Genomic DNA, 24,805 nt, shown 5'->3' with positions numbered 1-24,805 from the left:
AATTGATCAACAACATTTTTTTGAAACCTACCCAGGGTTGGCCTTCAAATAATTTAGCAAGGGGTTCTCTGCCTGGTTACTGGGTGGGTATGGCCTAGTCGGCTTCCTGCACCACGGGGGGGGGGGGGGAGGATTGCCCTCCCTGGCCTCCAGAGGCTTTTCTCGTGCCTCTGGGTGGGCAAAAACGGTTCCACCACAAAACCGCGGTCGATTAAAGCGCGCTCGACGAAACTGCGTACCTGACGTCATCACAGCGTGACGAAAAAAGCACGCTGTGAGCTGTAAAGCTAAAATTAACACGTAAACCTAAACCTAACCCCCCAAAACCTAACCCTAAACCTAACCCTAAACCTAACCCTTAACCTAACCGTAAACCTAACCCTTAACCTAACGCTAAACCTAACGCTAACCCTTAACCTAACCCTAACCCTAAACCTAACCCTTACCTTAACGTGAATCGGCTTGCTTTAAAAGCGCTTTTTAAAGCACCCTTTTTTCTCCACGGTCGTATTTGTCGCGCTGATGATGACGTCAGGTACGCGCTTTAATCGGGCGCGCTTTAGTGGACCGCGGTTTTGTTGTGCCACGGGCAAAAACGGCCTCCCCAGGTTCCAGAAGCCCTCTGAACTTCCGGTAGGCCTGTTTTTCGCCCCCCCCCCCAAGCCTCCCCGTGCACTCTGCACTTACCTGCCTCCAAAATGGGCCACGTGGGGACTCCTAGGAGGGGAAGGGTAGGCAGGGCCAGCCAGGAGCGGGATTTGGGGGCTTTCCGAACTGCCCAGAATCTTAGCTACAGGTTCTCACAAACCCCTAAGAACCCCCCCCCCAGCAGCCCATCTCTGAACCTACCCCAACAATGCCAAGATATGTAGTCACATGCTATCCATTTATGTTGTCTTTGTAACAGGTCACTGTCATGCAAAGCTTCACTATTTTGCAATCTCCTAAAATTGCAGCTCTTTTGAGCCAACATGTTATGAATGCCTGCAACACATCAGGGATAATAGGATCTACCAGATCCTATTTTTCCTATTTTACAAGATCTGATGTGTTTTGGGAAATTCATTATGCAGTTGCCCTTTAATCTTCTGTTGACATTTTTAAAGCCAGTTCCATTGCTTGAATTGATCTGGATGTACAGTGGAACTTGAAAGATTAATGGTGATATAAAGTCTATTGTAAGGTACTACGATTCCAACGCCACAGGCATTACTGAACAAATTCTTCTCTAAAGCACGTGGGTTTTTCCAAATAGTCCATAAACAATCAATCATCAGTAAACAGAACAGACTTATGTAAATCTCTTTATGCCCAGCTTCCAGAGTGCTACAGTTCCTACAAAACGAAGTCTCGCACATCTAAAAATAATGTTTTAAAAATCCAGACAAGAAGGGATTGTATGCTGTCCACTAGCTGCAATTCAAATCAACCAAACAGCTAAATTATACTTGTCAGTTTAACCGTGTTCTGCCAATGCAAACAGAATGTCTTTCATCCTAGAATTACAAGATAAACCTTTTCTTGCTGGTAAACTTAATTACTTTCACATGCAGATGTTTAAAATAGTTTTAAGCATTGCAGTGCTTCCTCCATACTATTAAGTACCGCAAGTTTCTTCCCTGTGCGTAATTTAAATCGGGAGATTTTATCTTTAAATGTCTAGGGACAATCTCACCAGCAGGAAACGCTTTTCTATGAATAGAAAAGATCTGTCTTTTCCAGGAAAAGATCTTCTTTAGAAGCCCTCCTTCCAGGTGTAGAGAAGCATTTGAGTGGTGGCTTATTAGATTGACTTACAAGCAGTAAGCAGTGACCATTTAAATTTACGATGGCACTGAAAAAGTGACGTAAGATTATTTTTCTCCCTTGCAACCGTTATGGCATTCTCACGGTCACATGATCAAAATTTAGACGCTTAGCAACTGGCATGCATTTTATGACGGTTGCAGTGTCCCAGGGTCATCTTTTGTGACCTTCTGACTAGCAAAGTCAATGGGGAAGCCAGATGTACTTAGCAATCGTATTACTAATTTAACAACTGCAGTGATTCACTTCACTGTGTGCGGCAAGAAAGGTTATAAAACAGCAATAGCACTTAGACTTATATACCGCTTTATAGTACTTTACTCTAAGTCAGTGTTTCTCAACCTTGGCGACTTTAAGTCCTGTGGACCCATTAGATCACACAGGGTTGGCCTCCTCCGGGTTCCATCTACCAGCCAATGCCAACTGGCTACCACCCGGGGGAGGGCCTTCTCTGTGGCAGCTCCGGCCCTCTGGAACGAACTCCCCGCAGAGATTCGGACCCTCACCTCTCTCCAGGCCTTCCGAAAAGCCGTTAAAACCTGGCTGTGTCGGCAGGCCTGGGGTTGATGAGTTCCCTTCCCCTCTCGATCTGTGTGGCTGTTGGCTATTTTTAAATGCTTGTATTTGTATTTGTAGCTCTGCTGGCTGGGGGATTCTGGGAGTTGAAGTCCACAGGACTTAAAGTCGCCACGGTTGAGAAACACTGCTCTAAGTGGTTTACAGAGTCAGCATATTTCCCCCAACAATCTGCGTCCTCATTTTACTGACCTCCGAATGATGGAAGGCTGAGACAATCTTGAGCCTGGTCAAATTAGATCTGCCAATCTGCTGGCAGACAGTGATCAGCAGAATTAGCCAGCAGTATTACACTCTAACCCAGTGTTTCTCAACCTTGGCAACTTGAAGATGTCCGGACTTCAACTCCCAGAATCCCCCAGCCAGGGGAATTCTGGGAGTTGAAGTCCGGACATCTTCAAGTTGCCAAGGTTGAGAAACACTGCTCTAACCACTGTGCCATCATGGCTCAAAATGGGACAAACTCACTTAATAACTGTTTTGTTTAACAGAAAATTTGGGCTTCAACTATAGTCATAAGTCAAGGACTACCTGTATTATCCAGTGATCTCGGGGAGATTTATGTGACACCTGGGCTCTAATATTTTTCAAACCATGTATGTACAGTATGTATTAGCTATTTTTTTAATCTTGTTTCAGAAGCTGGGATATTATTTGATTAACGATGTTGCTGCTGCTGTTATTGCATTTATCTTCTAATTATTTTGCACTGATTTTTCATTTCATGGTTTTCTTTCTTATAAATCACTATTTTATTCTAAGTAGCCCTGATAAGGCCTGTTAGTGGCTGGAATAAAAACGTCATTAAATAAATAAAATATTAAACTGAAATACATTGGGCATGTTATGTAGCATAGTAGAATTTATAACACAACACTATAGAAGTTCACAGGTGCACTGCAAAAATATTAGGACAGAAATTAAAGTTATGCATGAACACAGGTTAATACACTGTTGATTTTGAGAAACACATCAGGGGATTTTAAGCAACAGGGTGAATCAAAGTTTGATCTTGTGTTAAGGCAAGAATTTTTTAAATTACTGTCGGACAGGCTGGTTCAAGAAAAATGTTAATTGAAAATGTTACTTTACACCAATGCTCCATAAATCACCATTTGAATTTATCCACGTTTGATTAAAAGATAGTTCACTAAGAAAAAATATAAACAGGCATTGAAATGCAGATATACTGAATTTCAAAATCATTCTATTATTAGTTTTTGGATCAGCGCAACACTTTAAACCAGGGGTACAAACTGTGAGCTTTTTAATGAGCTAAATTTGACAAAGTTAATATAATTAAAAAACAAAAGCTGACCATTGCTGTCTCTATGCCACTGATATAATATCAAGCTTTATCACTATTCCCAATGATTCAGCAATCTTTTTCTTAAAGCACTTTCTATGAAGTGACACTTTTAACTCTTTCCTTAAGGCAGTGGTTCCAAAACTTGGCAACTTTAAGACTTGTGGACTTCAACTCCCAGAATTCTCCAGCCAGAGTTGAAGTCCACAAGTCTTAAAGTTGCCAAATTTGGGAACCACTGCCTTAAGGGTTCACTGCAACTATCTTTTTATCGTTCAAATGGTGGTTTAGAAAGCTTTATCCATTCAGATGGATTAGATCACTCCAAAGCCCAAATTTAATACATATATAAGACACTTTGGACAGCATCCCAAAAGCCTAAAATCCGCAAACTTTTCCTTCACCCATCATTTTACTTGCCCGAGCAAAGTCATAGTGAGGCTCATATTGTCCTCCAACTCCATAATTTGCTACCTGGAAAAAAAAGAAAGAAACACAGCACATATGAAGGAGCCCACGATGAGGAAAGACTTACCCTTCCAAAATCAAAATGAGGCTCGTACTGGCCTCCTACTCCGTAATTGGCTACCTACAGTAGAAGAAGCACAAACATCCTGTGAAAGATCTAAGACGGGATCTCATACGCTTGATTCATTTCTAAGGGGAAATCTGGCTAAAAAGACAGTAGAACAATTTAAGTCTTCAGAGTCTCCCTAAAGCAGGGGTGTGAAACTCAAGACCCGTGGGTCACATCCGGGCTGCGATGTGGTTAGATCTGGCCCGTGGGGCCGTCCTCGAAAATGTATCAGGCCAGCGTGGCTTCGGCCCGGTCTACCCAATGCGAAGAGGAAACATCAGGCCCGCGTGGCTTAGGCCCAGTCTACCCAATGCAAAAAGGAAACATGGCAGCAGTTTGGGGGGTGGCCTCAAGCTGGCCCCACCCACCCAGTTGGCCCCACCCAGTCGGCCATGCCCACCCGGCCCACAGAGGTCAACCATAGCCCTGATGCAGCCCTCAATGAAATTGAGTTTGACACCCCTGCCCTAAAGGCATGTCCAGCTAGTCCTCGACTTATGACCACAATTTAGCCCAATTTCCATTGCTAAGCCAGACAGCTGTTAAGCGAGTTTTGCCTCATTTTGCAACCATTCTTGCCTTAGTTGCTAAATGAATCACTGCACTTAAGTTAGTAACATGGCTGTTCAATAAATTTGTCTTTCCCATTGACGTTTCTTTGTCAGAAAGTCACAAAAGGGGATCAATGACCTCGGGATAGTGCAGTAGTCATGAATACAGGCCAAGCATATGGATTTTGATCATGTGACCATGAGGATGGCGCAACGGTTGAAAGTGTGAAAAGGAGACATAGGTTGCACCTTTTTTTTGCAACTTTGGTCACTAAACGAATGGTTGTAAGTCAAGGACTACCTGTGTGGGCAATTGGAAAAACTAAAGCAGGAACTATTGCAGACTTGCAAATAACATTTAATGCATTAAGTGTTACTGAAACATATCTGAACGTATTATTTCAGCAGCCCTCACAGGTGCAAAGTTAAAAAGTATTGGAATGCTTGATATGGAAGGGTTTTTTTTAATGCTTTCAATTTCATTCAACGTAAAGTGAAAGTTTATCTACTTTGTTCATTTTCAAGTTTCAAGTTTATTAGAATTAGTATGCCGCCCCCTCCCATAGGGACTCTGGGCGGCTCACAACAGACAAGAAACATTTAAAATTTAAAAAATAGAAATAAAAAAAATAAAAAATACAGTATTAAAATTCACATCACCCATTCCATCTAAGCGGGGCTGGATATCAATCAACAGCCCCAGGCCTGATAATTTTGTATCTGATAATTTTAATGTTTTTAAACATTTTATTCTGAAAGCCACCCAAAGTCATTTGACACAACATGAGTGATAAATAAATCAATCAAATAAAACAAATACATTCTGAGCTAGGTTTGATTATATGTTTAAGAGTTGGGCATCAACTACATTCTCTATTTTTAAAAAAATGAAAAAAAAATCAGAAGGAAAGTTTGAGAAGGTTAAATAATGAGCTTGTGCTACTTTGCCTTCTTTTTCCTCTAAGAAAAAAACAGAACAACAAAACAAAACTGATGAGTGACCATAGGATTGTCTAATACAGTGGTTCCCAAACTTGGCAACTTTAAGACTTGTGGACTTCAACTCCCAGAATTCTCCAGCCAGCAGAGCTCCAGAGCTGGCTGGAGAATTCTGGGAGTTGAAGTCCACAAGTCTTAAAGTTGCCAAGTTTGGGAACCACTGGTCTAATAGGATTAGAATTTAGCAGTTTACCTGTGATGAATATCATATATTTAGACCAGGGGTAGTCAACCTTTTTATACCTACCGCCCACTTTTGTATCTCTGTTAGTAGTAAAATTTTCTAACCGCCCACCGGTTCCACAGTAATGGTGATTTTATGAAAACCTAATGAAAATGTTTTTAAATAATGCTATGAATTTTTTTAAAAAAAGTCAATTAAATTTTTAAAAAGGAAAGTGCTTCAGTATCGGGCAAAATCCCTACCATGAAAGCTGGAACGCCCACAAATGGGCAATAGGGACCAGGTTGACAACCACTGATTTAGACAATGCCGATAAAATACAAGACTAGAGCTGTATCACAATGAAGACAAGATCCTCAAATTTACAAAAAGTGTGGAGATTTGGCACGTGGCTCTTTGTTGTTCAATCCTTCTTGAGGCCATCATGCTAACCTGGTCGGTCACATACTTCCCCACTCCCACCCCAAACTCACCTGGAGTTCCTCAGCTGTTGAAACATCCAACCCTGTCAGATCTTGTATCCTTTTATTGATACGCGCCACTACAGGGTTTTCATATCCAGAGAGCCAAGCACTAAAAATGAAATTAAGAGTATTGTTTATGAACAGTAAGATCTGAGTATTAATTTTTTTTTATTTTAGTATATTTTATTTTCATTTTCATACACTCACATGTATACCCCATACAGTATTAAACAGTAATTGCATCAATTCCTCTTGTCGACAATGCCCCAGAAAATAAAAGCCCAATATACCTCTTCCATCCTCCATACACCTCTTTCTTCCACCACCCTCCAACTTTCTATCTTCCCTCCATCATCCCCCTCTACCCTACTTCCCCTCGCCCTCTACCACTCCTCTCTCCAGATCCGCTCCCCCCCTTCCCTTTCGCCTTCCCCCCCACCCTCTCTCCCATCCCTCTCTACCCATCTTTCTTCTTTCCTACTCCTCCTCCCCTCTGTGTATTTCCACTATATGTTAATGTATTTGGCTTATCCTATTTTAAAAGAAAAATTAGAGAAAAACAGTATACATGTGAAGTCACATTGCATTGAGAACTAACACTTCGTGTCTAGCCTAATGTATATCCCTCCCTCCCTCCCCCCCTCCCCCCCGACCCCCCTCCTCCTTCCCCCCCCCCCCGACTTCCCAGAACCCGTACACGGTATAGATTTTTAACAAACACACTCTAAGATCTATTGAGAAAAAAAGAAATAAAGAAATTAATAACATCTCTACATTGATCTTAGCTTCTTCTTGTTAAGCTAACTTTAAACAATTTAAATCATTCCTGATCTTAAGCATAGGCTAACTGGAATTTCTTGGTCCCGTATTTATTTTGTATATAGTCAATCCATTTTTTTCCAGTCTCGTTTATATCTCTCATTTGAGTGATCTTTAATATTAATTTTCATGACCAATCACAAACTAATTTTAATTGTGCAAAGTTGTCGATAAAACTTAAACCTAAATGTAATTTACAAGAAATATTTTTAAGTCCACACACTGTTTCTGCATGTAATGTAATTCAGACTTGTTTTAGCCAGAGCACATCCATGATTAATTTTAAAAAAAAGAATCTGCTTAGTTAAACTTCAGATAGTATCATATCTACTACAGTGCAACAGGATTTTATAGACCTTTAGGAACATTATATTCTGTGAGGAATGTATTATTTCCTGCATAAGATTTCTGGGGTAATGTAAGTGAAGTAAATTAGTGAACTCAGAGTCTCTTATGTTGTATGTGTCAGAAAAAATACGAATTCTATGAATCAAACTTTTCTTCCCTTTCTTTGGTGCATCATATAGGTAGTCCTCAACATACGACCAGAACTGAGCCCAGAATGTCTGTTGTTAAGTGAATTTTGCCCCATTTTTTGACCTTTCTTGCCCCAGTTGTTAAGTGAATCACGGCAGTTGTTACGTTAGTGACATGGTTGTTAAGTGAATCTGGCTTCCCCATTGACTTTCGCTTGTGAGAAGGTCGCAGAAAGGGACCACAGGACTAAGGGACACTGTAAGCATCGTAAATGCGAGTCAGAATCCGAATGTAAATGATGTGACCATGGGACTGTTGCAATGGTCATAAGAGTGAAAAATGGTCACATTTTTTTGGTGTCGTAATTTCAAACGGTCACTAAACAAACTGTTGCAAGTTGAGGACTACCTGTATTCTGGGGTGCACATTTCAAAGAAGACTGAATGACCCAAAGCTGCAAGAGAACCCAGGATTGCTGTCAGAGTGCGCAGTGCGACTACTATTTTGGGACAACCCAGGAGCAAAACAGAGTACACAGAGGTTTTGTCTTTCTAACAGAGGTTTATATACAAGACGTATGTATGTATGTATGTATGTATGTATGTATGTATGTATGTATGTATGTATGTATGTATGTATGTATGTATTAGGCAAATATGAGGCAATCAATCAATCTTCAACTGTACACAGGGAACCACAATGGAGACAGAACAGGAGGAGAGAGGGATGCCCTCACATGGCCTCCCTTATATATACAGCTTCTTAAAGTGGCAGTAACCCTACTGACAAATCCTCATGTCATCTCGGTTTACACCCTTACAGCAGCTGGTCAGCTTTTAAATTGTCATTACCCTGATAATTACTTTTAAAAATCATCAATGACCACGGAAGGATTTGAGAAATCCTGTGCATTCTGCTGGATTGGAAGGACTGAAGTTATGCATTTACTCCAGCAGATTTGCTATCTTCCTTTTTACAGGAACACAACAAATCCCTAATCAAGAGCAGCAGATCACGAACCAACAGAGATGACAGAATCTTCAAGAGTATGGAGGAAATACAGCTGAACATTTGCCAGATATAGAATGATTTTTTTTAAAAAAAAAAACTTGGTTAATGCACTTGTTAGTATATTGCTGGCATACTGTTAGTGTTGCAGATCGTTAGCACTGTATATGAAACAAAGCAGATAAAAAAAGAATGTCTCATCTCAAAATAAGATGAAATTACATCAAGCGTTATCAGGAAGAGTTATCTCCCAAAGAGGGAAATTACGTTTACAGCAACGAAGGTGTTAATAGTAAGGAATATGCACCGTGTTTCCCAGAAAATAAGACAGGGTCTTATTTTCTTTTGACCCCCCCCCAAATATGGCCTTGGCCTTATTTTTGGGACATGTCATATTTTCGGGAAAACATGGTAGTACTTCCCATATTTAACTAATGAGCAACTACCCTGTTTTCCCCAAACCCTGTCTTATTTATTTATTGCCACCAAAAATGGCACCAGGTCTTATTTTCAGGGTGAGATGTCATCCACTGACTCATCTCACTTATCCGCATCAACACCACCACCACCCCTGGCCTCTTTGTCACTATCAGAGGCCTTCAAGAACTTCTTTTTTCTGGCAAAACCAGCAAGGCTTTCCTGAAGGCCTCTGCAGCCGATAAAAAAGCTCCGGATTGATCGGGAGTTCTGTTATCGGCTACAGAGGCCTTCAAGAAAATGGGCCAAGGTGTGCAATGCTTTTCTGCAACTGTCCGAAGGTAAGTAGTAGGGAAGCTCCACCCCCCCCCCATCCCCACCCTAGCTTAATTATTACCTGTCTACCCTGGAGTGCGTGGGGTCTTAACTAGGGCTTATTTTGTAAGGGGTAAGGCTTATATTGGGCGCAAATGCAAAAATCAAGCTACGACTTACTTTCCAAGTAGGTCATATTTTGGGAAAAACGAGGTACATGTAGCTGGGACTCCTGGTTGATATTTCATATATTCTGACATTTGACATATCTCCTAGCAACTAAACTAAATAATAATAATAATGTTTTCTCACTCTTCTTCTTACAGAGAACAAAATAAGATAGTAGCTCCGTCAAAAGAGTAATTCTACACTGTTGGGCTTCAGCAACCTACAATTTGTCCAGCCGCAGTGTATTCTCAGAAGTCAATCGGGTTGATTTAGTTAAGATTTGCTCTCAGTACATCTTTACAAGGGTGCAATTCAATGCATGGCCCTGACACAGGGCCACAATGGAACGCAGCCAGAGGTGGGTTCCTACCAGTTCGCACCAGTTCGGTAGAACCGGTTCGTCAAATCTACCGGACTGGTTAGAAGAGGTTCCACCAGTGGACCCGGAAAGCAGGCCACACCTACAGAAGAGGTTCCAAACTTTTTTGAAACCCACCACTGACACACACAGACACACACACACACACACAGACTCACACAGAGAGAGAAAGAGAAAGAAAGGAAGAAAGAAAGAAATAAAAAAAGAAAGAAAGAAAAAATGAGAGATGAAAGAAAAAAAGGAAAAAGGGACAGAGAGACAAAAGGAAGGAAAGAGAGAGAGAGAGAACACATGGCCAGCAAGCCACTCCCACAAGGTCACATGACTGGCAAGCCACTCCCACAAAGGAGGCCACACCCACAGAGTAGGTTCAAAAAAAATTTGAAACCCACCACTGAACGCAGCATTAAGTCAAGCAGAGTCAAAAAAGTCAAAAGCTTTCTAAATTACTCTGGGATGGCGTTTGGCTACTAACCAGCTTTTAGACCAGTATTTCTCATTCTTGGCAGTTTTAAGGTGAGTAGACTTCCGATTCTCAGAATTCCTCCGTGAGTCTTACCGACTGGAGAATTCTGGGAGTTGAAGTCCACCCATCTTAAAGCTGCCAAGATAGATTTAAAAAAAATCATTTTAGGCTCATTTTAAAGTGCCAGTTATTATATTGACAAAGCGCTAAATGACTTGATCATATCTTAAAGCAGGAGTATGGGCCGGATGCGTCACATGTTGGCCACTCCCACCCCTGGTTTAGCGACGGGGGGGGGGAAGTCGTGATACGTCACGTGATGACAATGTGACGCCACAAATTTGACATCCGTCTTAAAGTGTTTTTTTTGTTTGTTTGCCACTCAACTCACCAAAAGGTGATTTATCCCATATGAACCCTTTACATGCTCCCTGTGTGTGCTTGTTTTTTAAATAGTGCTTTTTATTTTATTTTAATACAAACATACCATCTTTCATTAAACAGTGTGTCGTCTGGGTACAAATATTTTGTGCAATAACAATTAAATTTGCAGCCATATTCATTATTTTATCTATTCTTAAGTTAATACTAATACATAACATACTCTTATCTTAACTTATTTAACTTTATTAATACAATTTCCCTATTCACTTCTCTGCTTCCATTTCTAATGTTCGGATTTATTCTCTAACCATTGCTAAAATAACTCCCATATACTATAATAATCAAGAGTCTATCTTTTCTTTAATTGCAAGTGTTAATCTATTCATTAGCTATCCCTATGTGCATTTGGAAGCAGTTCTGATTTCAATCCTGTTTCCATCAGTGAATATCTGGATGTGTTTCAACACATTCTTGATTACGCTTCTTAAAAAGGAAGCCCCCCCCCCTCCTACTAGATTATTGGCTCCAATTACTCAGTACGGCTTGGACCTACATTGCCTCATAAATTATGAGGTTCTCTTGCAAGCCAACTTAAATATTTTTTGGCTAAAAAGCAAGCAAAGAATTAGTGAATACATCAATTTATTGCATTGCTTCTCTGTGGTAGTAAATGTCACCTTCCTTCCCATCTTATTGTTATTGTAAAATGTACTCTTTGTTTTACAGTACTGAATCTTACAGTTTAATCTTAAATGCCTGTCTTATTTTGACTTTATTTCATCAATTTTATATCCATTTCTTCTTCAGGGAACTTGAAATCGCAACACATTTCATTTTAGTCCAAATTATTCCAAGGTAAAATTATTTGTATTGGTTGCATCGCTTCAAAAAGTAATGCTAGCTAAAGACTATTGTGGTGTTATGAATATGAATAGTACAACTGAAAAGTTTTAAATTCAAAGGCCAATGTAAATGGTTACAACGGTGGAGGTGGTTGATTAACAACAGATAGTACCTTCCCCCACTCTGCCCCTGCATGGAATTAGATTTTCATGATTGGTTTTAATTTATTTATGTTTTAATGCAGATAGATAGATAGATAGATAGATAGATAGATAGGTAGGTAAGTAGGTAGGTAGGTAGGTAGGTAGGTAGGTAGGTAGGTAGGTAGGTAGGTAGGTAGGTAGATAGATAGATAGATAGATAGATAGATAGATAGATAGATAGATAGATAGATAGATAGATAGATAGATAGATAGATAGATGGATGATAGATAGATGATAGATAGATAGATAGATAGATAGATAGATAGATAGATAGATAGATAGATAGATGATAGATAGATGATAGATAGATGATAGATAGATAGATAGATGAGATAGATAGATGATAGATAGATAGATAGATGATAGATAGATGATAGATAGATAGATGATAGATAGGTAGGTAGGTAGGTAGGTAGGTAGGTAGGTAGGTAGGTAGGTAGATAGATAGATAGATAGATAGATAGATAGATAGATAGATAGATAGATAGATAGATAGATAGATAGATGATAGATAGATAGATGATAGATAGATGATAGATAGATAGATGATAGATAGATGATAGATAGATAGATAGATAGATGAGATAGATAGATGATAGATAGATAGATGATAGATAGATGATAGATAGATAGATAGATGATAGATAGATAGATGATAGATAGATAGATAGATGATAGATAGATAGATGATAGATAGATGATAGATAGATAGATGATAGATAGATAGATAGATAGATAGATAGATAGATAGATAGATAGATAGATAGATAGATAGATTTTATGATTGTAAGATGCCCAGAGTTACTGTGATAAGATAAGATAGGTGGGCAATAGATTTTATAAAAAAATAAAAAAATATGTTTCTGAAGTTATTACTATTTCAAATGAACTCATTCATCAGACATGTACATCGTTCTCTCTCACTGCACTAATCAATGTTAATTTTTAATTTTTTTCAAGATTCCACAATTCTCTCTTGTGGAAAAAAAGTTTTACTTAAAGAGAAGTTGAGAATTTCGACAGAGAAGTGGATTCTTAGAAGTTACACATCCTTAATAGCATCTCGCAGAGGGTAGGGCTAGACTGATCAAATTATTTTAGTACAGCACTTGGCTTGGCTCAAAACCCTGGGCCAGTTTATACAATCTGCCTGCCACATATTTCAGAATGAACAGTAGTCCTGTCATTGAAAAGGGCATACCGTAATATGGAAAGTGTTAAGGAGGAAAAAGTTACTGGAATGTCTGGGCAGAGAAAATGGTCCTTCTCTTTAAAATACAAGGCAGAGTTATTTTGATTCCTAGTACCAGGCCTTGAAACCGGGCCGCGGGAGAGATGGGTAAGCGCGCGCGCTCGAAGCTCCACTTGCGCAATCAGAGGGTGCGTGCACTCGCAGCTCCATTGGCATGAATAGAGCTTCATGTACAAGCACCCTCTGCTCCCACATGAAGCTTCATTGCCACTCACACACCCTTCCCTCACCCCCCAAGCTGGAAAAGTTGGGTACCACTGTCCTTGTAAATGCTTTTTTTTAAAAAAACAACAACAAGGAATTGTTCTGACATCCTTGTTAGTTCTGCCAATGCAGTGTCTGCTTTGGAAAATTTTAGCTTTCAGAAGAGAAAAGAATAGAATAGTTGGAAGGGACCTTGGAGGTCTTCCAGTCCAACCCCCTGCTTAGCCAGGAAACCCTATAGCATTTCAGGCAAATGGTTATGCAATCTCATCTTAAATCTTCCAGTACTGGAGCATTTACAACTTTTGGAGGCAAGTTGTTCCACTGATTAATTGTTCTAACTGTCAGGAAATTTCTCCTTATTTCTAGGTTGCTTCTGTCCTTGATTAGTTTCCATCCATTACTTCTTGTCCTGCCCCCAGGTGCTTTGGAGAATAGTTTGACTCCCTCTTCTTTATGGCAACCCCTGAGGTATTGGAACACTGCTATCATGTCACCCCATGTCCTTCTTTTCATCAAACTAGACATACCCAATTTCAGCAACTGTTCTTTATATCTTTTAGCTTCTGGTCCCCTAATCATCTTTGTTGCTCTTCTCTACATTTTTTTCAAGAGTCTCAATGTCTTTTTTACATCATGGCGATATAGGTGTAAGTTTCCCCAATGTATGTAGTATTTCACAGAAGGACAAAGAAAATCCACACTGAAACTTAACAGTAAAAAAAATCATGCTCCACACTCAGGGGCTTATTAAAAATACTTTCTTGCAAATATTCTGCGACTGTATTTTTTAAAAGGGCAGCTGAGGAGTACATACAATATATTATGTGCATTCTCTATTTAAAAATAGGTGCTGAACTAGGAATTTCAAGCTATCATGATCACACGCGGCTTCCTGCTTGTTATGCGCATCTTAAGGAGTCTTAAAATAAAGATAGATATTGAGACACCATGGGAAAAAGCAAACAGATGCAGCCACTCTAGTACAGGCACCAGGTTAGGAAATTCACACATTGTTTTTAAGATGAAATAATGCAACGTGCTAGTATTATTACGATCATGCAGAATAGTAGTACACAGAATGCACCAACTGGCTTAAAAAGCACTAAAGCTTCCCTGATTTCAATGAAAGAGAGTGAAGGACATGCTTCAACAACTTAATTTGGGTTAGCACGCACATCTAAAAGTATCCTTTTTTAAAAACATTCCAAACTTAGCAATGTAGCAATAGCAGTAGCAGTTAGACTTATATACCGCTTCATAGGGCTTTCAGCCCTCTCTAAGCGGTTTACAGAGTCAGCATATTGCCCCCAACAACAACAATCCGGGTCCTCATTTTACCCACCTCGGAAGGATGGAAGGCTGAGTCAACCCTGAGCCGGTGAGATTTGAACAGCCGAACTGCCGAACTGCAGTCAGCTGAAGTAGCCTGCAGTGCTGCATTTAACCACTGCGCCACCTCGGCTCTAGAATGTGTTCTAAGGCTGCGTCTACTAATCAGGCAAAGGAACCCCAGTCCCATCCTTTGACACCAACTGCCGATGGACATACACCAGGGGTGAGTTTCAACCGGTTCGCGGCGGTCCCTGCGAACCGGTTGGTCGGCGAACCCGGAAGTAAGTAACTTCCGGGAACAGCGAAGGGCCCACTCACCCGCCCGCGCTTCTTACCCGGTTTTGACGAGTTCTGCGCTTCCACGCATGCGCAGGATGCATACAGCGCCTGTGCGATCCTCCAGGAGCAGCTGGAGCATCGCACAGACGCTAGTACGCATGCGTGCACCGTGCGCGTGCACGAGGACGCCGCCGGCCCCGTTCCAACCGAACCGGTTGGAACGGGGCGAGAAACCCACCCCTGACATACATCCTGTAGTAGTTCAGACGTACCCATCTCCTCTTACCTCTTAGAGACTCTGTAATGTGCTGTGGTCAGTTTCCCGGTCTGAGGGTCATGCACAGTAGCTCGGGTCAGCTACAAAAAAATAAAAAAAAGAGAAAGGACAAGGGCTTACTTTAGAAGCAAGCGTCTGGGCCAAGCCACAGGTAATTGGGAGGGTTCTGATTGGTCAAGAGAGAATGCAATGTTCAGATCAGCAGTATCCGCTGTATTTCTTGGTCTCAATTTCATTCATTTGGTTTAATCAAATTTGGTTCGGTTGTCCTTTCACTTTTTCTTCCCCAAATGGAAAGCTTATGCAAGCCACTTGTATCTGCCGAGTTTCACAGAGAAATTTCTCAGGAACCCAGAAGTTAAAAGGGCTCTTCATCCCTTCTACTGCTTCCAGTTATTCTTTCTTTGAAAAAAAATATATGTATTGATGGGTTACATGCTTAAACTTTATCAAAGTTAGGGCGTTCCAACAATTGACAGACTGCTGCATTTATAGGGACGCACTATAAATATTTGTAAATGTTGCATTTGCCACGAAGAAAAAAGTGGTTAAAAAAGCAGGGGATGCATTAAAGTGAAATAAATAAAAGGAATAAATTAACAAAATCAAAAAAAAGTTTCTGAACACAGCACACAACACGTTTCGCCTCTACAACAATATCTGATAGGAACCACTACGAGAGCTGGATTTTAGCCAGAGAAATTGGAAATTCCCAGTAAAAGAGACATGTGTTGGAGTTCCACACAGGAGATCCAATTATTTTTAAGTTTTTAAAATTATTCAAATTGTGTATAAACATGTGGGGACTCCCCATTTTCAGCAGTCAGAGAAAGGTTCCCCTCGCACATATGTGCCAGTTGACTCTAGGACAGTGTTTCTCAATGCTGGCTGGGGAATTCTGGGAGTTGAAGTCCAGACATCCTCAAGTGGCCAAGGTTGAGAAACACTGCTCTAGGAGGTGGTGCTCATCTCTGTTTCAAAGCCGAAGAACCAGTGCTCTCCGAAGACGTCTCCGTGGTCATGTGGCCGGCATGACTAAACGCCAAAGGCACACAGAACACTGATACCTTCCCACCAAAAGTGGTCCCTATTTTTTCACTTGCATTTTTACGTGCTTTCGAACTGCTAGGTTGGCAAAAGCTGGGATGAGTAACGGGAGCTCACTTCATTACATGGCACTAGGGATTCGAACCGCCGGCTTTTCTGATCAACAAGCTCAGCATCTTAGCCACTGAGCCCCCGCGTCCCTTTACAGTCAGATAAGGAACAATGAATAAACAGAAGTAGAATTAAGAGGAAGTCATGAAAGCAAATAGGGTACTTTGAGACTCAAACGTAACTAAAACTATTTTAAACTCCACTTAATAGCATATGTGGCTCCAATAAAACCAAGCAGAAATTAACCATAGGGCGTATTAGTATTGCATATAGAAACAGTGCATATTTCAATATAAAGAATCAATTTGTAGCCTTATCGAGACAAGCTTGGTTTTTGTATATAGGAAGCAAAAAAAATTGCATATTGCTAAATAAATAATCCCGCATACCCACATCATCATGAAAAATAGAATTCCAAAACAAGAAGCAGCTGGATTTTGGGTTCCACCACAAAACCGCGGACGACAAAATCGCGCTCGACGAAAGCACGTACGTGACGTCATCACAGCGCGACGAAAACATCGCGCTGTGATCGATAAATGTAAAAATAAAGCAAAAACCTTACCCTAACCCCCCCAAACCTAACCCTAAACCTAACCCTAAACCTAACCCTTAACCTAACCCTAAATCTAACCCTAAACCTAACCCTTAACCTAACGCTAAACCTAACGCTAACCCTTAACCTAACGCTAAACGTAACCCTAATGCTCTAAACCTAACCCTAACCCTTAACCTAACCCTAACCCTAACCCTAACCCTTACCTTTATGTGAATCGGCTTGCTTTAATTTTATTTTTATTTCAATTTTTAATTTTTTTCGTCGCGCTGTGATGACGTCAAATGCGCGCTTTCGTCGAGCACGCTTTTGTGGACCGCGGTTTTGACGGGTCACGGGATTTTGAGGGGGAAACTTTCAAACCACAAGGCAGAAAGCAACATGAAAATCTCTTTGTCAATTTACACTAAGGATCCAATATCAAAACATACTTTAAATAAGCAAAGTGGGACAAAACTTCTGGTTACAAGAAGCATCTGAGAAACTCAGCAGTAACAAAGTGTTCAAATCTCTGTGAATAGCACAAATGTCCAGAAAAGTTTTAAACCAAGGTTTTGTTTTTTTTCCTGGTCACTCTTCTACACAAAAGTTCTCGTCACAAAGACGGAAGGTATGGCAAGTAAACTCTTACCTTTTGCTAATTCTGTAATGTGCAGTCTCCAAGACTCCCGTTACGGGGTTTGAAATGGTGGCTCGCCTCAGCTGTGAAGCGAACCAATCAGAACAGTCGCATTACAACGTACACATTGCATCACATTTATCTGACCATTCAGAATCCGGGGGAGGAACCCCAATTTCCGTAGGGTTCTTTTCCATTAAGGAACAAACACCGCCACCACCGTACAAGAAACGTGGAACACGAAACAATTTAAGAATGTCAAAAATAATAATATTTAAGCATAATACTGAATGTATTTTTTTGCCAAACCAATGCTATATTTTTGAATATAGGGTTAGAAATCAATCTAGGCTTCTTACTAGGCCTCCTCCGAATTCCATCAGCCGGCCAGTGTCGACTGGCGACTACCCGGAGGAGAGCCTTCTCTGTGGCTGCTCCAACCCTCTGGAACGAACTCCCCGTGGAGATTCGTACCCTCACCACCCTCCAGGCCTTCCGCACAGCCCTTAAAACTTGGCTGTTCCGACAGGCCTGGGGCTAAAGACTCGCTGCCCCACTTCGAATGGTATGATTGTTGTGCTTTTAACTATGTATGGTTTTATGTTGTTTGTAACTTTGTTTGTTTCTCCCTCCCTTTGAGTTGTGAGCCGCCCTGAGTCCCTTTAGGGAAAAGGGCGGCATACAAATAAATTAAAATGAAAATGAAATGAAATCTTTGCAAGCTGCAAGCATTATACTATCATTCTGAACTGGGAAAGTGTTAAGAGTGCATGTAAGCACCCTACACATTACTTACCTTCCTGATGACCCAAAAAATAAAAATTAGGGATTATTGGGAAAAGTGGCCCGCCAGCGGCCAGCAGAGCTGGCAGCAGATTGGGACAGCGAGGAGGTTGGGGAGGAACATAGGCCAGTCCTGGAGGCTGGGGCAAACTCAGAGGAGGGCTCTGCGTCGGGGGCAGAGATGGGGCCAAGGCCGTTTGGCAGTTCTCAGCTGCCTTCGGAGCTAAACAGCAGTGAGGCAGAAGAACAGTTGGCGCCTGTTCCCAGTGTGCGCACGCACAGAGCTGCCAGAATAAAAGAACAGCTCAGAAATCGGGGTTGACTTGGGAGTAAAGCCACAGGAGGATGGTTTCAGGTGTGAAGATCTGTCCGTGTAACTCAGAGACTCTGTGCCAAGTCTTTCCTTGCACAACACTGCGTCTGGAAAATATTGACATGGCAGCTTTCCAAGCTAGATAAGGTCTGTGGTGATAAATTCACCATCGAAAGACTGTTTACTGAATGTGAATGGGTGGAATTCACATTCATTTAATAAAAAAGAGTTTTTTTGGGACCAGAAGTCTGCTTTGTGCTTTTGGGGGAAGCCTTGGTCAGCACAGATTAAAAGCACTTTGAATCCTCAGAGTGGCATTGCCCAAGCCAGCACAGACACAAAACTGGTAGTCCTTGACTTACAACCACAATTGAGCCAAAAATTTCTGTTGCCAAGCAAGATATTTCTTAAGTGAATTTTGTCCCATTTTACAACCTTTCCTGCCACTGTTGTTACCTAATACGGTTGTTAAGTGAATCTGATTTCCCCATTCGACTTTGCTTGTTAGAAGGTTCATATCACCTCAGGACACTGCAATTGTCATAAATATGAGTGAATTGCCAAGTGTCCAAATTTTGATCGTGCAACTATAGGGACGCCACAACGGCGTCTTAAGTGTGAAAAACAGTCCTAAGTCATTTTATCGGTACCATTGTAACTTTGAACCGTCACCAAACAAATGGTTGTAAGTTGAGGACTACATGTAGCGGCCTGAACAAAGAAAGAGAAACACCAGAAGATGATTGCTGAAGAAAGACAATTTTGGGATTTAGTTATAAAAGAATTCCTATTTGATAAAAGCAGAAAAACTTTAATCTCAACTTTTCAATTAAGAACTATAAATCCAAGCTTCCTTAAACTTTTACTAAACCAGAATCTCTCTCTTTTTTAAAAAAAAAAAATGCCTTGATACAGAATGGACCAATTGGACATAACATTCTAGTACAGCGTTTCTCAACCTTGGCGACTTTAAGTCCTGTGGACTTGAACTCCCAGAATTCCCCCAGCCAGCTCTGCTGGCTGGGGGGATTCTGGGAGTTGAAGTCCACGGGACTTAAAGTCGCCAAGGTTGAGAAACACTGTTCTAGTAACTTGCTGCATGATTTAATCCTACAGAAATAAGACTATACACTACTATACAGAAAGAATCAAGTAGATACCATATTTTTTGGACTATAAGAGACAGTTTTTTGTCTCCCAAAAGGGGGTGAAAATGGCTGTGTGTCTTATAGACCAAATATTGCCAAAGGCCCGCACATCTGCTGGCCATTTTTGGGCCTCCGCATGACCCTTTCTCAGGTCTTTTTTTGGCCTGTTCTGGAGGCTTTTATGCCCATTTCTGAAGCTTTTTTTGAGGCTTTTCTTGGCTCGTTTTTGGGGGGGGGGATTGGCCTGTTTTTGAGGCTTTTTCGCCCTGTTTTTTCGGGTATTCTTGGCCCATTTTTGAGGCTTTTTGGGGGCCTGTTTTTCCAAAAGAAATGGACTGAAAAAACGGGCCTCAAAAAGCCTCAAAAATGGGCCAACAAAAGCTTCAAAGATGGGACAAAAAAGCCTCAAAACATACGAAAAAAGCCCCCAAAACGGACCAAAAAGCCCCTAAACGGGTCAAAGATGTTTCAAAAATGGGTAGAAAAAAGGCTGGAAAAGGGCTGAAAAAGGGGGCCAAAAATGAGGCGCGCAAAGGGCAAAACCCTTTTAAAAATGGTTTTCCTCTTCTAAATTTAGTTTCGCCTTATAAGTCAGGTGTGTCTTATAATCTGAAAAACACGGTAATTATCTGTCATTAGAATTATAGCTGAATCTACTATTAGAATTTGTCTTGACAAAGACAAAGTGTTAAAAAAAAATAAAGTACCATTCGTACTATTAAAAAATAGTACAAATGGTACTATTTGTCAGTTCGCCTGCCTTAAAAGAATTCTTAAGCTTTTCATTACTATTTTTAAAACAAGCTCCCAAAACAGGGCATGCCTACATTTTATTCGACATAATCGTTGGATAAGCAACAATGGTTTCAAGGATCAGAACTATTTGTCAATCTGTTCCGCTCCTTTGCTACTTCAGAAATAAAATGCAGATGCCATTAAGACTGCAAGAGGCTATTTAGCAAGGCCCCAAGAAAGCTGCAATCAGGAAGCAAGTATCAGGGTGAGAATCATTGGTGGCCTTGTTCAAAAGATTGTGGACAATTTAAGATTCTTTACCCTTGGTTTTGAAAGCTCTTTGACTTTTACTATTTCTTCGTCAGAGATAATGTCAAGAAAGCGGACAATCCGAGGGCGATCCCACTCATCTTCTTGTTTGACAGGTCCCAGGATGTAATACGGGTTTCTGTGCCCATCGGAATAACGGCAAAACAGCTTCTTTTCTTTCCTTGGAGTCTAAATGGTTGAAATGAAGGGCAAGCATTAGTACCTCAATGCATTATTTGACATCCACAAATATTCTGTAATGTTGGTATTGTGACCTCTAGACTGGACTACTGCAACGTGCTCTACATGGGGCAGCCCTTGAAGAGCATTCGGAGACTTCAGCTTGTCCAGAATGCAGCCGCGCGAGCGGTCGTGGGTGCACCTCGGTTCACCCATGTAACACCTATCCTCCGCGAGCTGCACTGGCTGCCTATTGGTCTTCGGATACGCTTCAAGGCGCTAGTCGTCACTTATAAAGCCCTTCATGGTATTGGACCTGGGTACTTGAGAGACCGCCTGCTGCCAATTACCTCCAATAGACCGATCAGATCCCACAGACTAGGCCTCCTCCGAATTCCATCCGCCGGCCAATGCCGACTGGCGACTACCCGGAGGAGAGCCTTCTCTGTGGCTGCTCCGACCCTCTGGAACGAGCTCCCTGTGGAGATTCGAACCCTCACCACCCTCCAGGCCTTCCGCAAAGCCCTTAAAACCTGGCTGTTCCGACAGGCCTGGGGCTAAAGAGCTGTTGCCCCCCGCCTCGAATGGTATGACTGTTGTGTGTTTTTAAATTATGTATTGTTATGTTTCGTCTTTTTTATTTCCTGTTTGTACCCCCCTTCCCTGATTTGAATTGTGAGCCGCCCTGAGTCCCCTTCGGGGAAAAGGGCGGCATATAAATGTAATAAAATCCAAATCCAAATCCATACAAGGGAGAAGCCAAAAGTGCATTTTTTTAAAGGCAACTGGACGGACTTTCTTTGTTTTCTCCTTCAAGATGTTTTGCTTCTCATCCCAGAAGCTTCTTCAGTTCTGATCGAATGGTGGGGAATAGAAGGATTTATTGTCACTGCAGACATCTGGTCATTATCCGAGTGTCGTTGAGGCGACTTGGAGGCTTATCTGTGCACACAGGGTCACCTGAATAGTGCAAAAGGGTATGGAACTTTCTTGGAAGTGCTGACAGATCCTTTTAAAAAGGCACCTTTAGGACAACTATCACCTGCATGATTGAGAATCTCAATAGACATACCCACCTTTCCCCAAAAATAAGACCTGGTCTTTTGGGGGGAGGATTTCCAAAATAAGCATTAGGGCTTATTTTGGAGGAAATACAATATCAGAGTGATTGTCCCTGGAGACGGTGGGATAGGGTGGGTGGGCAGCTGCGGGAAGATCATCTTCACATCTCTCAGCTTATCTGTGGCCCGCGCAGCGCATGTCTAGATCCATGGCACGACAAAACCGCGCTCGTCAAAATAGCGGTGATAAAACCGCGTAGCTAAAGCCGCGACGTCATCACCACGCGTCATCACCGCCGCGACAACAGCACGGCGACAGAAGGGCGCTTTAAAACAGCGTGGCGGCAGAAAGCCGATTTAAATTAAGGTAAGGGTTAGGATTAGGTTTAGGGGTTTGCTTTAGGGTTAGGTTTAGGTTTAGGGTTACATTAGGGTTAGGTTTAGGGTTAGGTTTAGGGTGCTGAGTGCTTTGGATGGCACGGATTTGCCCTCCGCGGTTATGTCATCGCGGTAGGGTCGCATTTTTCCTTAGTGCTTCGGACGGCGCGGATTTGCCCTCCGCACTTATGTCGGCGCGGATAAGGGCTTCGCGGTTTTGTGGTGGAACCGTCTAGATCACATTCCACCCCCTGCCTCTGCCTGCTGCTTGGACAGGTAATCAACTCACCTGTGCTGCACAGGATGTGGCTGAACACCATCTGCTCTCATGCCCTCGCCGCCTCCAGTGCTGGCCACATCCCACTGATGACAACCGTAACTAGACCTTATTTTTGAAATAGGCTTACGGGTGTCAAACTTACGGCGTCACGTTGCCATCACGTGACGTATCACGATTTTTTTTTCCCTTTGTGGACTTGGGGTGGGCATGGCCTGCGCATGATGCATCCAACCCGCCAGTTTGATACCCGTTATATTAGGAGCATGCTAAAAAAAAAAAAACAGGCTAGGGTTTATTTTTTGGGTAGGTCTTATTTTCATTTTAAGGGATGTGGTGGCTCAGTGGTTAAGACGCTAAGCTTGTCGATCAAAAAGGTTGGCAGTTTGGGTTCAAATCCCTAGCTCCACATGGGGGGGTGAGCTCCCATTACTTGTCCCAGCTTCTGCCAACCTAGCAGTTCGGAAGCATGTAAAAATGCAAGTAGAAAAATAGGGACCCCCTTTGGTGGGAAGGTAACACCATTCTGTGCGCCTTTGGCATTTAGTCATGCTGGCCACATGACCACTGAGACGTCTTCGGACAGCGCTGGCTCTTCGGCTTTGAAACGGAGATGAGCACTTCCCGCTAGAGCAGTGTTTCTCAACCTTGGCAACTTGAAGATGTCGGACTTCAGCTCCCAGAATTCCCCAGCCAGCAAATGCTGGGGAATTCTGGGAGTTGAAGTCCGGACATCTTCAAGTTGCCAAGGTTGAGAAACACTGCCCTAGAGTCAGGAACGACTAGCACATATGTGTGAACCTTTACCTTAAGTCAATGTTATTGCCCAGAGAACCTCTTCCATCAGTCATGCTAAAATGAATGGGACTGAATGGTAACCCCACTGCTGGAAAATTGAGTGAAGGAATATGAAAGCTCCTGTATTTGTCAGCTGTTTATTCTTCAGAATATGTGCAAGGGGAACTTTTACCTTATTTTCAGGGAAACACGGGAAAAGGGAGAACGTACCATTTTCAGACCTTCACCACGGCATAATTGTTCGTATTTCTGCCTCTCGGGCAGATAATCTTTGAGGGGCCCTCTTTTTTGAGTCTTCACTTTTTTCCCAGCCTGCCCGTCTGTGTTGGCCAAAGATCCATTGGCTTCTTTTTCTTTTTCTTTAATCATGATGTATTCAAAGTATTTCAAATTTCCATTTGCTCTCTGATGCTCGGGATCTGTTGGAAAAGCAGGTAGAGGACTGGTTAACTCCATGGGAGGGGGGGGGAAGCTAAGAGCCGAGGTGGCGCAGTGGTTAGGGTGCAGTACTGCAGGCCACTTCAGCTGAACTGTTATCTGCAGTTCAGCGGTTCTAATCTCACCGGCTCAAGGTTGACTCAGCCTTCCATCCTTCCGAGGTGGGTGAAATGAGGACCCAGACTGTGGGGGCGATATGCTGACTCTGTAAACCGCTTAGAGAGGGCTGAAAGCCCTATGAAGCGCTCTACATGGGGCAGCCTTTGAAGAGTATTCGGAGACTACAACTCGTCCAGAATGCAGCCGCGCGAGCGATTGTGGGTGCACCTCGGCACACCCACGTTACACCTATCCTCCGCGAGCTGCACTGGCTACCGATCGGTCTCCGGATACGCTTCAAAGTGCTAGTCGTAACTTATAAAGCCCTTCATGGTATTGGACCTGGGTACTTGAGAGACCGCCTGCTGCCAATTACCTCCCATAGACCCGTTAGATCGTACAGGGTCGGCCTCATCCAGGTTCCATCTACCAGCCAATGTCATCTGGCTACCACCCGGGGGAGGGCCTTCTCTGTAGCAGCTCTGGCCCTTTGGAATGAACTCCACGCGGAGATTCGGACCCTCACCTCTCTCCAGGCCTTCCGGAAAGCTGTCAAAACCTGGCTGTGCCGGCAGGCCTGGGGGTGATGAGTTCCCTCCCCTCTCGACTTGTATGATTGTGTGACCCTTGCGTATTTTAATTATTTGTATTCGTTTTATGTTC

General features: G+C 42.2%; 1 protein-coding gene across 4 annotated transcripts in view; it reads right to left on the bottom strand.

The window, feature by feature from the left end:
- Positions 1-24,805, bottom strand: part of P4HA1 (prolyl 4-hydroxylase subunit alpha 1) — a 49,574-nt gene that overhangs the window by 10,304 nt on the left and 14,465 nt on the right. Inside the window, exons 6-10 of one of the 4 annotated variants that reach the window (XM_087702669.1) lie at positions 23,816-24,024; positions 20,924-21,100; positions 17,636-17,706; positions 6,473-6,572; positions 4,224-4,277 (exon numbers count right to left, since the gene is read on the bottom strand). In XM_087702669.1, the coding sequence (XP_087558795.1) occupies positions 4,224-4,277; positions 6,473-6,572; positions 17,636-17,706; positions 20,924-21,100; positions 23,816-24,024 (611 nt within the window). Of the gene's footprint in view, positions 1-3,896; positions 4,163-4,223; positions 4,278-6,472; positions 6,573-15,299; positions 15,371-17,635; positions 17,707-20,923; positions 21,101-23,815; positions 24,025-24,805 lie in introns of those variants that run through there. The other 3 variants (XM_087702670.1, XM_087702673.1, XM_087702671.1) reach the window with 3 other exon arrangements.

The sequence above is a fragment of the Thamnophis sirtalis genome, unplaced genomic scaffold (assembly GCF_051295495.1).
Source record: "Thamnophis sirtalis isolate CommonGarterSnake01/CBP01778 unplaced genomic scaffold, rThaSir2_p1.2 scaffold_15, whole genome shotgun sequence".
In the NCBI taxonomy this organism is placed as follows: Eukaryota; Metazoa; Chordata; class Lepidosauria; order Squamata; family Natricidae; genus Thamnophis; species Thamnophis sirtalis.
This window is presented reverse-complemented; position numbering and strand designations above follow the sequence as displayed.